Source organism: Anabrus simplex, chromosome 2, assembly GCF_040414725.1.
Source record: "Anabrus simplex isolate iqAnaSimp1 chromosome 2, ASM4041472v1, whole genome shotgun sequence".
NCBI lineage: Eukaryota > Metazoa > Arthropoda > Insecta > Orthoptera > Tettigoniidae > Anabrus > Anabrus simplex.
Window position 1 is genome coordinate 772,412,883 of NC_090266.1, and position 17,255 is coordinate 772,430,137.

Below are 17,255 nucleotides of genomic sequence, written 5' to 3' on the forward strand. Positions count from 1 at the left end.
TCCTTACCTAAATGGTCAAACAGTTGTATCATAATGAAAATCTGAACTCTGATTGGTGGAGAACCTGTATCATAATGACTTGAACCATAATGAGCCTGATTAAGATTCAGTTTTCTGGCATATAATATTTATATTTCAGCATCGCCAAGCATAAAGGTTTTTTTATCTTCCAAAAGAAAAAAGTTATGTGGCTTTCTGAGCAGAAAGATCTAAGTACAAAAGGTTTTGACATAGCTAATAGATCTAAGTGCCATGAGAGAGCATTGACTTTGTTGAGCTAACAGCTGTTGGAAGAAGTCCTTGTTGTTTTCATCCATGCAATCAATAATGGTGGAAAGACAATTTTTGTATTGAATTAGGAAGATACATTAAATTTTTTTCCTTTGTAAAGTGAAAACCATCAATACAGAATGATTCTAATATCTTGTAATGACCGTTTTGCTTGTTTAGTGCCAACGGAACTATAGCTGGAAGTTTTTCCAATTCCACAGCTGCAGTGTCTTTCATTGTCTTGCCCTTCTTCCGTGCATGAAAATTCTCCCAATCACACAGATCAGAAAAGGTTTTTTTTTTTTTTTTTTTTTTTTTTTTGCAGAACACAATACCAGGCTGCTGTTTGCTTATTTTGATCAAAGAAACCTGAGTGATACCAAGATTTTTTGTATCAATGCACTCAGAAGCTTTTTTCTCAAAGTCAAAGAAACGGTCATACATTTGCAACACTCTGAAAGGTTTTGTATGCCTAGCTTGCTTGATCACATTTTCAAGATTTTCCATTACTTTCATTTTTGGCTGTCTCACCAAGTTTCTCTACATGAGCGACACTCCGCTTGGCAACTAAAAAGCTGTGCTCAGACAATAGAAATTTATGTTCAACTGACTTGAAAATATCCCGTTCTACTATGTACAGTACACGCACACAAATATTAATATTCAATTTTTTTTATTTGGCCTGAGCAACTGTCACATCATACAACAAGATTCATTTTTCTGTTTGGAAGTAAACCACACACATTATGCCATAGTTCATATTCGTAATGTGAATTTTGAAGTTACAGGAAGAGAGTTTATGCAAATAATACATGTTGCTATATGTGTCAATTTAGACAAAGGGAAATCTTTTCCTAAATCCACAACTATGGTGCAATGCTGGCTGCGAGGCAATGTGCTGGATATTGTAATAATTTTCAATGCAGAAAAGGCACTCTCAGCTTTTGTACAGAGTGACTCGAGTGCCTTTTTGGCTTTGGCTGAATGTATAGGATCATTAGCTTTTGATTGTATGTTTAAATAATCACACCTTTCGCAGGTATCACTCTTTCGTCTTCTAAACAATAGCTTAGAAAAGTCTTTTTGGAATACTTTGAGGTACAACTTGTACGATACACCACTATCAGGATACTTTAGTGCAATCTGAGACCACTGAGTGCCATACGGCTGTGGCACATAGATCCACTAGCATAGCAGGCCTGTCTGAACATAGGACTAACACATTCTGTTAGGGACTATAGCAACTACAAGGAACAAGTGGGGCACATAAATCCGTTAGCAAAGCACTGGCGCAAAGACTTCAGATTGGTTAGCAATGGAGAAACCCGAAAGTTTAAAAAATGGCACTTGGATCCTTTAGCGTTCCCACTCCTCCTTTATCTTATCATAAGCTTGTTAAAAATTCAATTGAGAGAGGTTAGATAATATGACAGATTGTCAAATGCTAGCATTCCTTTATAAACTAATTAATAACAAAGCAGATGATATGGATTTATGCCGTAAACCTTTATATTATACTGTATACTCAGAAAACATGCAGTAAAATTCAGAAACTATTTTTAATTTTTTTTTACCTCAAGAGATAGAAAAAACTCTTATTTTTGATCATGTTCAGTGTATAATAAATTACATCCTCTTAGTATAGATATATTTTACAATTCACTGGATTAATTTAATGCATCTTGTAGTACATTACTATTTTGTTATAGGCCCATTGCTGTCATGTTGCCAGTTTACTTTATTTATTACTGTTTTTTTACTGCTTCTTATTTTTCTCATTGTACTTCAACCCTCAGCAAGGGAATAAATTTGTCTGGTTACACAACTCTGCTTGTATTTATTTTTCTGGAAAAGTATGGATGTAATTCTTACAACTAAAAGTGAACAAAAACTGAAATGAAGTTCTTTACATGATTATGAAAATCTGGAAATGAAGAATTTTTAGGTATGCTTTCATTGTTTACTATTATCCTCTGTAGAGAACATCTCAAAGCAAACATTTTAAGGAAGATGTTTCATTGCAATGATTTTGAAGAAGTGGGTTTCTCTTCATCTTTCATTTCTCTGTTTATTACTGCTTCGCACAGTCCTTTGTAATATTCTGAGTGTGTGGCTGGATGAAATGTGGCTCTCTGTTCAGTGGACCCTCATCTCGACTGAATAAATACATTCCACAGACCGTATACTGGTACTTTACAGGCATGATACTGTGCAAGAGTTGCTAAAAGCTTAAATGATGCCGCTGACGTGCGCCGTTCTGGAATAAACATATTGGAAACCAGATATACTAGTAGTGATGGGCAGTCGGAGAAGGGGTCTCGAGATTTCTAGAGACTAGCGCAGGCACTTTTTCTCGCTGAAATTTCAAGAGATCTCGAGAGCATTTTCCCTACATTGTGTTTCGAGCAGTGTGTTGTAGGCCTACAGGTAGATGGAGCTGAATGTTGTTTGTGCCGAGTATGCAAGGAGCCTACCAGGGGCCTCCTCCATTCCATAAGTACGTGTCAACAAGCGACAAGGGTGTTCACTTCTTTTATTTCTACCGAGGTCTATTTTGACGCAGTATAACATAACTATAAAGTATACGCATTCTGACACTGTATGCAGCAGTAAGTACACGAATGAGTAGGCTAAATATAGAAAGTGACAGCTAATGTAGGTGTACATCGTTGTCAGACCCTACATTCAATATCCATACGACCAGTGCTTGTGTTTACCGATATTTTGGTGATGAAGGAAATAATTCCTTACAATGTTACAGAGTATTTGCATCATAATTATGTACCTCGGTATATGACTGTGCAATGTGTAATTGTCTCTAATTGTACACGGCAACTTTAAGACAATGTCCAAAAAGCAACGTAAGTCGTGATACCACATAGCACAGCCCGATGTGTTGTTTATTCAAATGAAGTAAAATACATCAGCAGAAATATTTCTGGGATGATCCGGAACTTGAAAAAAACATATATCGCTGAAGAGGAATCATCACAAAGAACACATCAGGCCCAGCCTGCAATCACCAGAAGCTATCCTGTCAACAACAATTGTGAGGTATCCAGGTGGGTGTACATCCTGTCTACAATTATTCACAAATTATGCAAGGTTACTCAGCTAAGATGTCCACCTCAAATAACTCATGGACTGTTTAAGATACTGGCATTCTGTTTTCACTTTCTTAATGGTATTAATGAGCTCGTAGTTGAACATGTAGCACTTTTCTAGGTTTTTGACAAAATTTACTGGCAGACAAGTTTCCATACGAGAAATGCTGATGATATACTATCAAGCTTATGCTCATAGTTACTGAGGCATCACACAGTTCGCATCACAGGAGTCAGTTTCGAGAGCATTGCCCATCGCTACCCTGTCGAAAGAATCGGAGCAAATTCAGACATTTTAGATTACACGTTCCACTCATGCATAATGGTGGTTGCATATGCAGCAAGGCAAATCTTGCCCTGTCTAAAATTCGAATATCACACCTCTAGTATCCAGGTAGGTGTACATCCTATCTAGTTATTCACAAATTATGTAGGACTTTTTTTTGTTTTTTTGCTATTTTGCTTTACGTCGCACCGACACAGGTAGGTCTTACGGCGACGATGAGATAGGAAAGGCCTAGGAATGGGAGGGAAGCGGCCGTGGCCTTAAGGTACAGCCCCAGCATTTGCCTGGTGTGAAAATGGGAAACCACGGCTATGCATGTCTATCCAGCTAAGATGTCCACCTCAAATAAGTTGTGAACAGTTTAATATACTGACATTCTCTTTCCACTTTTGTTAATGGTATTAAGGGGTTCATAGTTGATCATGCAGTGCTTTTCCAGGCTTTTGACTAAATTTATCGGCACACACGTTTCCATATGAGAATGTTATTTCATGCAATAACTCCTTATGATATACTACCAAGTTTACACTTGTAGTGCCATCGCAGCACACGAGAATTGGTCTCGAGATCTGTGACGTCAGTAGAGAGAGAGCATTGCCCATCACTACATACGAGTCGAGTACAAAGAGTTAAGCTGCAAGAAACAAATTTCACTGTTTGCCCATATTGTCACTTGAACAAGCGTTGTGTTACTTTTTAGTAAAAATTCCACCTTCACAACACAATAAATATTTTATTCTTGTTCAGAGTAACATTTACTTAATAGAATGGGATGTTTCATCCACTTTAGGACATCATCAGCCAGAGTTAAAAGACAAAGAAAAAAAATGAAACAGGGATACATTAAAACACTTTAAAAAGACACTGTGTGATTCTGCTAACAAATCTGTCAAAATGCCGATTAAAGGACATTAGCTGTTTTTAATATGCTAAAAATGCAAAATAAGTTAACAGATGTAAAATTGGATACAGAAATTAACCGAAACATGATTTGGAAATCTTAAGAGACTGAAAGCACATTGATGATGTTTGGATTATGCCAGTGTTGCAGTTGAGTGAGTCCTTGATGTGTTGATCTTTGGAAAATTCAAGTTCCTTTTTAGTTGAAGGCTGATTTTACTACATATTGTGAGCTGTAGGAGGGAGGAACTTCTCTTAAAAGGAACACACATCAGATCTGGGCTTATTATCACAGATGTAAAAAGTTGGATATAAAGGTACAAACACTGGTTGAGAAACAAAAAGCTCACATGAGTAGTAGGCCGTGATGAAAAGAGGAGCATCTGATTACTTATGCCTGTTTATTTAAGTTGCATTCAGTTGCGTATTTTAATATTATAATGTATGTTATTAACTTAAAGTACATATGGTTTGTATGAATTTTCGTACATTTATATGGTTAGTATTGCACAATTAATAATTTACTCAATCAAGTTACCAACTTACTCCACTTCTTTAATATTAAATCTGGATACATATGTCATTTATGATTCTACAATACAGTTGCTTTTCTCTATGATATGTTTTCCTTTTTATTTTGTTTCTCTCTTCTTTATTTTCCCCCTTACATTTTCAGTACTGAATTTGTTTTTATTTACTGTATGGTATCAATGAATGAGTGAATAATGTAATTGGGCATACAGTCTGTATATTCACATTAACATTAAATAAATAAATAAATAAATAAATAAATAAATAAAATAAAATAATGTTAATTAAGAACAAATCTTTTAATATCATTTCTATTTTACAATTACGTCAAATACAAGCTGCACTTCATCCTTGGCATTCCTTCCATCAGTTCAGAGGTGCCTTAGTATCTACATTAATAGCAATAGACTTGTCTAAAGCCTTTGATAGAATAAACCATGATATACTTATCAAGAAAATGAGAAAAACAGGACTGCATAGTAGGAGGTTAGTAGAGTGGATGAAAGCTTTCTTGAAGGACAGAAAGCAGAGGGTAAGGGTAGATGAGTAGTCATTAGAACCTCAGAAAGTGGGGAGGGGTGTAGTGCAGGGCAGTTAAATTTTTCATTTTTGTGAACAATATACAAGAAGGATTGAACTCACAAATCAGACTATTTGCAGATGATTTAGTTGTATACAGAAGAGTGACCTGTTTAGATGACTGTAAAATATTGCAGGAGGATCTGGACAAAATACTTATCTGGATTCAGAGAAATGGGATGAAAATTAATGTTGAAGAGTCAAGAAGTTAATTTTGGGAACAAGTAGAGCAGGGCAGTGGGCAATTATAAAATGGCTACGGAAAAGATAAATGTTGAAGATAACTACAAGTACTTAGGGGTCACTTTAGGGGGTGGTAAATTTTGCTGAGAAAGACATATAGGGTTTGTGCTCAAAATGGCATTTAGGTCACTGCACATTGGAATGATGATTTTAAAAAGGAGCAAGCACGAGGGATAAAAGAGATGGCATATTTAATACTTGCAAGACCTCAACTGCAGTATGCTTCAGAGGTATGGGTTCCATATCCAGAAATTTTAATAAAAGATTGGAACAGGTAGAGAGGAAAGCAGCTAGGTATGTGATGGAGAACCACGGAACAACCAACAGTGTTAGTATCATGCCAAGGAGACTTGGGTGGGAAAGTTTAACATAAAGGAGGGTGAAAAGCAAGATTGGGGGTATGTGCCTGGCATATACAGGTGAAGTGCTTTGGAAGATAATGGAAAGAGATTAAAGACTGAAGGTGTTTATATGGGTAGATTCGATCATGAGTTTAAAGTAAGGTTAAACCAATGGAACAATGACTGGGGAAATATTCATTTGTGGGAAGAGGGAAAGAGAATGGAACAGCTTACTAAAGGACATATTCAACCCTTTCCCAGAAGATGTGAATTCCCAAAAGATGTGAATTCATTCAAGTGTAGAATGAAGTTATGGTAGAAGAAAGTAAGAACTCAGCAAAAGACAATATTACGAATAGTATGGTATATGTAAATATGTATACAGAGTGGTTGGAAACAAAATGAACCGGGTGTATGAGCGTTAGAGGTTTGTCATTTTATCAACTGCTGAAGTCAGCCAATCAAATCACTTTGCGGGCGAATTCAAACGAGCTTTGCGAGGCGGGAGTTGCTAAATCTGCACGTGGCTTAAGACGGGCTTGGGAGCACCAGGTAAGGGAATACACTTTTCCAGGGCAGGGATTGGAGCGCAGACTTCCGTGCTGACAAGATTGCCCTATAAGAAGTATGCTACGGTGACATTCGCTGGAAACCACGATGTTTTTGAAGCTGATTTCTTGGCATGGTACTCAAGCTTGTCTTAAGCCATGTCCATATTTAGCAACATCGAGACATGAAGCCCACTTAGAATTGCCTGTGAAGCGATCGGATTGGCCAAGTTCAGGAGTTGATAAAATAACGGCATGGGATATCTAATAATTGTTTTCAAATTATTTATCATTATGATCAACCCTCTAATCAAAAATTAGATGGATGGCTTTTCCTCTAATGCTTTTATACCCGGTTCACAATGTTTCCGACCATCCTGTATATGTATTTTGCCACCAGCGAAAATATCCCATTTGCAAAATAAATGTTGCAAAATCAGCAGCTCTCCAAAATTTACCAAAAAGAATGGAACATTTGAAAACAGAAGAATAGGCTAAATGTGAAATAGTACATTCAAAAGAAATTAAACAGGAAGTACAGGAATAGGTACAGTATGATTTGTTACAGTAAGGGCGCGAGTTGATTAGTCATTCATATTGCTTCAATTACAATCCATAACAACAAACTGCAACAGCTACAGTACATTCTAAATTAGAATTATCCCCCTCAAATGCGACCTTCAATACACCTGCCAAACTACCCTGTCATCGTGCCAGCTCCTGGACCTGACTTTTTGACTTTTCGCTCCCCGCCCACTCTCATACACACTTGTTTTTCCTACTCAAAACCTCCTTTCAAAAGCAAGTATGCCAATTATTGTCAAGCTGTCCTGATGTATCACATGTGTGATTTATTACAAATTAATAAAATAGGAATGGGTCCACCTATTCAGTATACTTAGAAACCCATTCCGACTTTATTAACGTGTAATCAACTGTCAATACGGATCAAAATGAAATTTATCACATGTGATTTATTGTTTCAAATTCATAATAGAGTGGAACCTTGGATTGCGAGCATAATTCGTTCCGGCAACATGCTCGTAATCCAAATCGCTCGTATATCAAAGCAAATTTTCCCATAAACTATTGAAACTCGGATGATTCATCCACAACACAAGCCCACAAAAACATTCATTCGCATAACGTTTCTAAAACAAAATATAACGTAAAACAATTAAGCTGCACTTTACCTTACAATAGAATCATTGTTGGTGTGAGGGAATCTCAGTTGAAGTGAGAGATTCCATGGACTTTTCCTCCTCCTCATCCTCGGACGAGATCTCTATAACCTCCTCCTGTTGTAGACGTAGACTTGTTATAAAATCTCGCGATATCAGCCACTCGCATACCTCGTTCGTGTTTTTCGATCATTTCCTTCTTAAATTCCATTGTAATCATCTCCTTCGTCCGACCGAATTCCTTTTTAGCCTTCTTTTCGTTCACAGGGCCCATCGTTGCAGAACAGTTATATCACTAATGACAGAAACAAAACACGTACACTCGTACGGTGTTGACTATGCGAGCGAGGCACACCAACTGAAGTCCAGCGCGGGAAATGATTACACACACTTTCCCAGGAAAGAGAGTGGCAGGGGGAGGGGAAAACAAAGGCACAGGGGAGGTGGAAACGTACGTACACGTGACGCTCGTATTGCGAAACCTCACTCGCTTATCAAGTAACAATTTATTTTAAATGTTTGCTCGTCTTGCAAAACACTCTTAGACCAAGTTACTCGTAATCCGAGGATCCACTGTAATGATTTTACGTTCCACGAACTACATTTTGATCGTTTTCAGAGACAACGAGGTGCCAGAATTTTGTCCCGCAGGAGTTCTTTTACGTGCCAGTAAATCTACTGGCACGAGGCGGACATATTCGAGCACCTTCAAATACCACTGAACTAGGATAGGATCGAACCTGCCAAGTTGGGGTCAGAAGACCAGAGCCTAAACCATCTGAGCCATTCAGCCCAGCTTCAAATTCATGCCACATGAGTATTCTTAAGATCACGTTCAGCGTTAGTTTTATTTTTCGTGTGTGATGTTTATGTGATCAGTCGATAGACTTATTTAGTTCTATTTTTGGGCAGTATTTGAAAAGTCGGCAAACTGCATGGAATGTAAAGAAAACAACATGGTTCAACATGGAAGAAATAAATAACTCTACAACCATGGAAGCTTCACTTCCAAGTCCATAGGCTTGTTTGATACAGCTCTCCATGCTAACATATCTTATGCAGGCCATTTTATCTCATTTAATTGGTTTGACACAGCAGACCCTGCCACCAGACAGGACAAACGCTAAAGGAGAAGAAGAAGAAGAAGAAGAAGAAGAAGAAGAAGAAGAAGAAGAAGAAGAATTGGTTTGAATGTGTGCTGTTTCATTCATAACAATACAAAGTAAAAATTATTTCTCTAAAACAAGTTCTTATATCAGTACGATGACATCTGATGAGATTTTGAGTGTGACGTCTATTGCTAGAGATATAAGTGGCAGAGAGAGGGCGTTACCCTCTAGGTGGCCTGCCCCACCCCTTCAGGGTGGGGAATGAAAGCACTGTTAGTTCACCTGCATACACCCCAGCGTCAGTGGGTAGGGTCTGACACATCCCACTCTGATGAGTCTAGTGTCAGACGTAAGATGAAACGCTGGTTAATAGAGCAAACGCCTGAAAACCCTTACATCTGATATGTTTTCGACATGCTCTATTGGTGAAAAATATCTAATTCCCTCCATGGGAATTTAGAATTTTCCATTCGAAATGACATATTTCGGCAGTTTGGTGACAGCTGTAGCTGTGCAAAATCATCGTCAACTTTCTGAATGAGAACTAGTATTCACAAAACTGCTTTTCTGTATCACATCTGTAGTTAATACAAGTGGAATACTCTGCCTCTTCTATCAAGATTGCACAGGAATCGTTTTTAAACAGTTAGTCAAAGTCTGGCATATATTAAGTCAAACTTTTGAATTATATAGAGTGCAATTGCTCGTTTAGAAGCTGCTAGCTTAGAAATTCATGGATGTATTCAGTGTAAAACGGAAACTTCAAAGCGTGCTTAATCAAAGTGATGGTTTTCACTGTGTGTGCAAGATAAATGATGTTCTTAGAGGAGAAAGTACCAGTACATTTCAGGATGAGTGCATACTCGACAGCAGTGATTTCATATTATTTAAATATGCACCAATAACGTCTTGTGACATAGAAAGGAGCTTCTCTTCTTACAAGAATGTGTTAAGTGATAATCGGTGGTCTTTGGTGCCTGACGCTTTGAAGATGAATTTTGTCATACACTTCACTACCACCCGCGGAGAAGAATGAAAATGTTATGTGAGTTTGCACTATTTGCCCTGCCACCCTACCATAATGTATCGAAAGACATCTACTTAAATCTACTTAATTTGTTTCGTGGTGCTCAATTTAAACTTAAAACGCATATGAGTAATATTAGTGTAATCTGAGCTTAAACGTTCCAAAATATTTTTGAAAAATGGATTGATTTCTAGTTTTCTCGTATATTGAACTTCCAATGAAGAGTGCAAACATTTTTGCCTTTTAAAATGCTGTGTGATCAGATAATATTAGTGAACTTAGTACTTTATATAGGTATGTATTCACAAATGTTTGATAAGTGAATCTAGGACAATAACTGAATAACTGCTGAACATGTATATTCAGAAAATTGATATGAAAGTAAGAATAAAGAATTAACAAATATGTATCAAAGGAATATCAGTTTCGATTTATAACTTATTTTAAAATGGCCATATTTAGATTAATGGTTTTCGGGTCATTTTTTTGTAATGTTTTCATCACATTTCATAACATTGGTCACATTTCGTCACTTTTGAGGTCATATTTACTTGCTTATTTCGGCTATTTTTAGGTCTTAAACATCAGAGCCCTAGACAATCATTACAGTCTATAATAAACATAAATCCAATATGAATATAAGCTCCAGTATCCCGACCAGCCTCTCACCACTCCTACATAACCTTACAGCTTCCCCTCCTTCGCTCAGTGTGGTGTACTTCGTCGCAGTTGAAAGACACCCATAAAGCTGTGTGAGAGTGGTTGGGGGGTGGGGGGAATGTAAGTCTTGTATAATAGGCCTACACATATTTTCATTTTCTTCAGCCAAACAGCAGTTTGATTTTCTCTCTCTCTCTCTTTTTTTTTTTTCCCCCCCCACACATCTATTCTGGACAACATACAATTGATCCATTGTGACAGTCAACAAACATCTACTGGACCACTGTGTTCCACAGTTTTGGCTTTGTAGACATCCCCCTCAGCCAATTTTCAAGTTTGTTAAATACATCCACTCAATGTAAGTCAAGATTATGACTGGTTCCTATGGCTACAACTTAAACAAAACAGCACCATTTGACTTTAAATATTAACTTCACTAAATAGCATTTACATTATACAATAACTCGGGGACATTGGTGTCACTTAAAAAAATGTTTACCAACGGCACAGGAGACTCGTGGATTTTTCAAAGTGTCTTGTTTTACTTACATTTTTTAGATGTTCTGTGTTTTTCAGCGTTTTTTAATTATGCTAATTTTGGTTTATGTAACGACTGAAGATGACCTCGAAATAAGGTCAAAACTAGTCCCATTAATGTATTATTGAGAATATAGCCAATTTTTTATGAAAATACAGTTATGTTGTCATTGATAATTACATATTGAATAGGTGGACCCCACTCTTACCCCATTTAACGTTGCATACTTGTCAATACAGATCATAATGAAGTTTTATATCATATGATATTATCTCAAAGTGTTAAAAACTTAGTCTAACCGTTATCACCTTGGTTCCCCCCCAATTCTCTTACCCTATAACAGACTCTATTATTCTCGTAGATAACCTATACTCTTCCATTCATCTGAAATGACCCCTCTCCCCCAAATCAAAGCCAGTTCATGTGCACAGTTACATCCCTAGATTTCATTCCTATCTGAGCCTTTATCTACTCATTCACTGTACCCTACTGCCATTGTTTGTACCAGCAATCGTTCTCGTTAACTTTCATGTCTCTTACTTCTAACTTATAAGATATCCTGAATCCACCCAGCCTTCACTCCTGTACAGCAAGGTCAGTCTGAAAATAGACTGTTGTAAAGATAATTTCATCTGGGAGCCGACATCTTTCTTACAGAATACCACTGATCACATCCGCGAGCTTGGCTGCACCTTGATTCAATTTAATTTACTACTACCATCCTGGGAGAATACACCACCTTGCTCCAGTTTTGTATTCTAAACCTGACATTAAGTCTTCTTAAGTTTCTTCCAAGTTGACATAACTTTAGTCTTCTACATTTCTATTTTATATTTTTACTGTTGGCTACACAGACTGCAGCATCGTCAATGTCACACAATAAGCTCAATACTTCCATGTTAGATGGTAATAGGAAGTCAGTCGGACATTTGGCAGCTGGATAACAATAAACATGCACAATAACAAAGGCAACATAGTGCTTGACTCAAACTGTTTGACGGTAACAATATAGAAAATAAACTATAGATTTTTCTAGTTCCTATTTACAGTTATTTTCATTTATTTCATTTTAAGCAGTGAACTAGTTTATAAAGGCTCTAAGAGTTGAATGTGACTTATGAGTCATACTATGGTCATGCTTGTGACAAATCTATCAAAGTGTAAAGAACTTCAGGTATAAAATTCTGCATTTTTTTTCCCCTTCAATATGCCCATCATAGACAAAAAATAAATAAGAAACACAAACTTGAAGAAAACGACACACCTTGTAACCCCACCTTGTGAGGAGTCTGAAGAACTGCTAGAAGGAACGATAGGATCCACTCCATTTGTTTGCAGCGCAGGTGATTCATTGAGTTTCGTTTCTCTAATAATTAAAAAAAAGAAAAAGAAAATCAAAAGAAATCAAACATGATGATGATGGTAATAAAAAGTAAACATGAGTGATAAACACAAATAAATTGATAAACAATGTAGCACAAATCAAAATAAATGTGATTATAAAACAACTGGCAGAACAGTATGAATATCTATCCCGTAAATAAAAAGTTGAAACTATAAACACAATCTTTTCTACCAGTAAGCAAACTGGAATATAGGTAAAAAGGAAGGAAGGAAGGAAGGAAGGAAGGAAGGAAGGAAGGAAGGAAGGAAGCTTATAGTTCTGCACAATCAATTATTAATACTGTGACCACAACATTTTAGATCTATATGGAATCTAAGCCAAAGCAACGTTATTTTTTTTTCATTTTCACATTGACCAGGATTTCAACTGCAGGCCCTTTAGTGAAAAACCAGCGATGATGACCCTTGACCATCACACTGATCCAGACATGTGGACATGTTTTAATAATATTCAACATTCTTCCATGTAACCACAATTTTTACTTAAAAGTTAAAAATCATGAAGTTAACTACATTTTGGTTTGTCTCAAAATGCATTTCATCATCAATCAATCAATCAATCAATCATGTAAAAATTGTCAACAACAAAGGCACTAGAAATGGATATACTCATGATATAATTCAAGACAAAAGAGGGAGATGAACATAAACTCATTTAATCTTTCAATGTCTACACATACTGAAAATATCTCTCCAGGATCACACCCGAAACGACACTCTCAGGCAGCAGTTTGCTACTGCACCCATTCAAGGAAAAATGCAAGAAGGACGACTATAACTGTTTGGCCATGTCTTACGAGCAGCACATAGAACAGTTGTCAATATATTGTATCGCCTTGCCATCGACGGACGACCACCACATGGCAGACCCAAGTAACAATGGCATGACACTTAACAAGGACCTGAGAATCTGCAGCATTCATCCGGCTGATACCTGGGACCAGCTGAAGCGGTAATCGAAGATCCTAAAAGTGACAACACTAAACTGATGATTATGACTTATGAAAATCTCCAATGCATAATAAATATAAAAGAATGAATTGTTTTGTATTTCCCCTTGTTCTTTTCACCACCAGGAAAAGGAAAAATATTTTAAACTGGTTCTGATCTGTTAATTCAAAGATGAAATCAATAAACAGTTTGTTAATAAATTATGTGCATATATTTTGTCCTGTGACATTACTCCGACAAAGCCAGCAGGATGTTTTAAGATGTGCATTTAATCCTAGGAAGAATGGAGTCTCTCTCCTACTCAGAGCTAACGGCATGTACTCAGTCTCATAAGTAATTTTGCATTGAGTAACAATCTCAAAATTAATCCTCTTAAAACGCAAGCAATAATCATTGGTACTTCGAAAAACGTACACGTCTTAAAACAATATGAAATTCCTCCTGTTGCACTAAACAATACCATTATTCCATTTTGTGAAACAGTTATGAATCTTGGTGTGGCTATAAGCGAAACATTGAACTGGTCGCAACATGTGATGAAAGTGTGCCAAAAGGTATATCAAAGCCTGCATCCTCTGAAGCGGTTTAAAAATATATTTCCTTGGTCCTTGAAAATAAAGCTCATTCAATCACTCTTGTTTCCAATTCTCGAATACTGTGATACAGTTTTTATTGATATCAATAACGAGCAAAGCATGAGACTGCAACGTGCCCAAAATGCATGCATCAGGTATGCATTCGACATACAACCATACGCCCATGTAACCCCATTCTATACACAATTATCTTGGTTACGACTGAATGGCAGACGTAGACTCCATGCAACTACTTTGGTGTATCAAGTGCTTTCTGAAAACACTCCTCCTTACCTATCCACCAGATTTCGCTACCTTAGTTCCCTACACCTGTTCAATACCCGGTCAGGCTGTACGCTAGAAATTCCTGTGCATCGAACCGCAATCTACAACAGATCGTTCACGATCACCGCCACGAGCTGGTGGAATGAACTCCCCAATGACATCAGAGAAGCTAAATCTAAGACAAAATTTAAAATCCTTTGCCAGCGTCATCTTTTAAGCACTTCCAGTCTTTCTTGAGTGTGAATGGGATGCATGAATGAGAGTGAATATGGTTGTTTATTGCAATGTGTTCCTGTATATAATTTAGTTATACTTTACTCACCTTAGTTTAGTTAGTGATACTTTAGTTGCTTTAGTTATACTTTAGGATGTAAAGATTTCATATGTTTAAATTTTATGTAAAATATACATTGTATATACATGAAGTGGTTAAGTGTAAGAAAGGGCCGGGAGCCCTAACTTCGCCACAATAAAGACGCTTTAATAATAATATTAAATATTGAGGGATATAAATACCTACTTGGGGACTACTGTTTGGATCCACCAATGATGACGATAATGAGGGACATACTAACACATTGGGAGGATAGAAGCAATAAAATAAAATCTAATGGCCATATATTTCAGTAATAATAATGATGATGATCATTGTTTTAAGGGGCCAAAAATAGTTGTCATTGGCTGATAGTATCAGAGAATATCACACAATATGCTTACCCAATAAGTAAGACCGAATAACAGATGCAAGTAAAAGAATTTACAAACATTACTGTTAAATGGAAGGCCAATAAATATGTGGATTTTATTTCATTCCCATTGCTATGTGAAATCATACAGTTCACGTTATACCTTTTTAGGCAGTGCATTCTTGCAATTCTGAAGTTCATGCATGAAACTTGGCAATTTCATTAACCAAAATGCACCATTCAGAAGTAGCTTGTGTATATAATTAAACTGCATTGTAATTTACAATAAATTTTGCACAGTAGAAATGTGGAATGGTCCGCCTCTGTGGTGTAGTGGTTAGTGTGATTAGCTGCCACCCCCGGAGGCCCGGATTCGATTCCCAGCTCTGCCACGAAATTTTAAAAGTGGTACGAGGGCTGGAACGCGGTCCACTCAGCCTCGGGAGGTCAACTGAGTAGAGGTGGGTTCGATTCCCAACTCAGCCATCCTGGAAGTGGTTTTCCATGGTTTCCCCACATCTCCTCCAGGCAAATACTGGGATGGTACCTAACTTACGGCCACGGCCGCTTTCTTCCCTCTTCCTTGTCTATCCCTTCCAATCTTCCCATCCCCCCGCAAGGCCCCTGTTCAGCATAGCAGGTGAGGCCGCCTGGGCGAGGTACTGGTCATCCTCCCCAGTTGTATCCCCAGACCCAGAGTCTAAAGCTCCAGGACACTGCCCTTGAGGCGGTAGAGGTGGGATCCCTCCCTGAGTCCAAGGGAAAAATCGACCCTGGAGGGTAAGCAGATTAAGAAAGAAAGAAATGTGGAATGAAAAGGTGTTCACATAATACAAACGTGACATGCGACACTTTTGGTAAGGAACCAGAAATCATGTACTTCAATGGAATACGAGCATGAATTTATATGCAACTTTTGCGGTATTGCTCCACAATTAGGTTGACAAGATGATCCCAGCAATTTTGAGCTTAGGCCTGGTGTCTTGAAAGTTAACTCGAACGCAAAAATTGCCCATTCTCCTTGAAAAGATGAGAATGTTTTAGTGTATGGCTCTATTAGCATATGAAATGTAGGTACCAATAGCAAATCAACATTATTAATCAAAGATACAACATAATGGAAGTATTCACTGTCACATCAATTTTGTTTATTGAATTCATGGCAACCTTCAGGTCATGCCTGAACTTTTAACTATATTGAAAAAACAAAGTTAGTATCCAGTCAAACATATGTAAATCTACAAATTAAGTTATAGCTAACTTAAATAACAAAGATATTGGTTTTATGTCCCACGAACTACTTTTATGGTTTTTGCAGACACTGAAGAGCTGCAATTTTGTTCTGAAGGAGTTATTTTAACTGTCAGCAAATCTACTAACATGAGGCTGAGGTATTTATGCACTTCTGAAAACCACTGAACTGAGCAACGATCGACCTAGTCAACTTGGGTCAGAAGGCCTGTGCTCTACCACCTGAGCCTTTCAGTCTGGCAAATTATATTCATGGAAGCAAGGAAAGGAAGCATATCTTGTCTAATATTTTCATAAGAATTAGATTAAAATTGTAAAGAAAAAGTGTTCATTCCATGAACTGAAACAGGGATATCCTGATATCAAAGACAGAGAATGGACCGAAAAAGTAGCCTTTTTTTTTATATTGTAGCTTAATTTTTTGAGTCTAGGAATATTGGGGCCAACAGTCCTGCAATTTTAATTTGTATGAAGTCTGATAACCTGAGTAGCTATGATCGATCAGTGTATGAGTAATGAATTGAGTTTAAGAGTTTACGTCGCACCAACACAGATAGGTCTTATGGCGACGATGGGATAGGAAAGGCCTAGGAGTTGGAAGCGGCCGTGGCCTTAATTAAGGATGTGTGCCTGGTGTGAAAATGGGAAACCACAGAAAACCATCTTCAGAGCTGCCGACAGTGGGATTCGAACCCGCTATCTCCCGGATGCAAGCTCACAGCCGCACGCCTCTAACCGCATGGCCAACTCGCCCGGTAGAGAGAAGAAAGAGGTCACAGCCTGTTG

General features: G+C 37.5%; 1 protein-coding gene across 3 annotated transcripts in view; it reads right to left on the bottom strand.

Moving 5' to 3' along the window:
- The window catches only part of LOC136864446 (glycylpeptide N-tetradecanoyltransferase 2), a 298,318-nt gene that overhangs the window by 241,196 nt on the left and 39,867 nt on the right, over positions 1 to 17,255 (bottom strand). For 2 of the 3 annotated variants that reach the window (XR_010859313.2, XM_067141450.2), the window contains exon 2: positions 12,582 to 12,683. The exons of the other annotated variant lie outside the window; for it this stretch is intronic. Coding sequence is in view for 1 of the 2 variants with exons in the window: in XM_067141450.2 (XP_066997551.1) it covers positions 12,582 to 12,683 (102 nt within the window). In the remaining variant the exon portion in view is untranslated. The remainder of the gene's footprint in view (positions 1 to 12,581; positions 12,684 to 17,255) is intronic. 3 annotated transcript variants of the gene reach the window in all.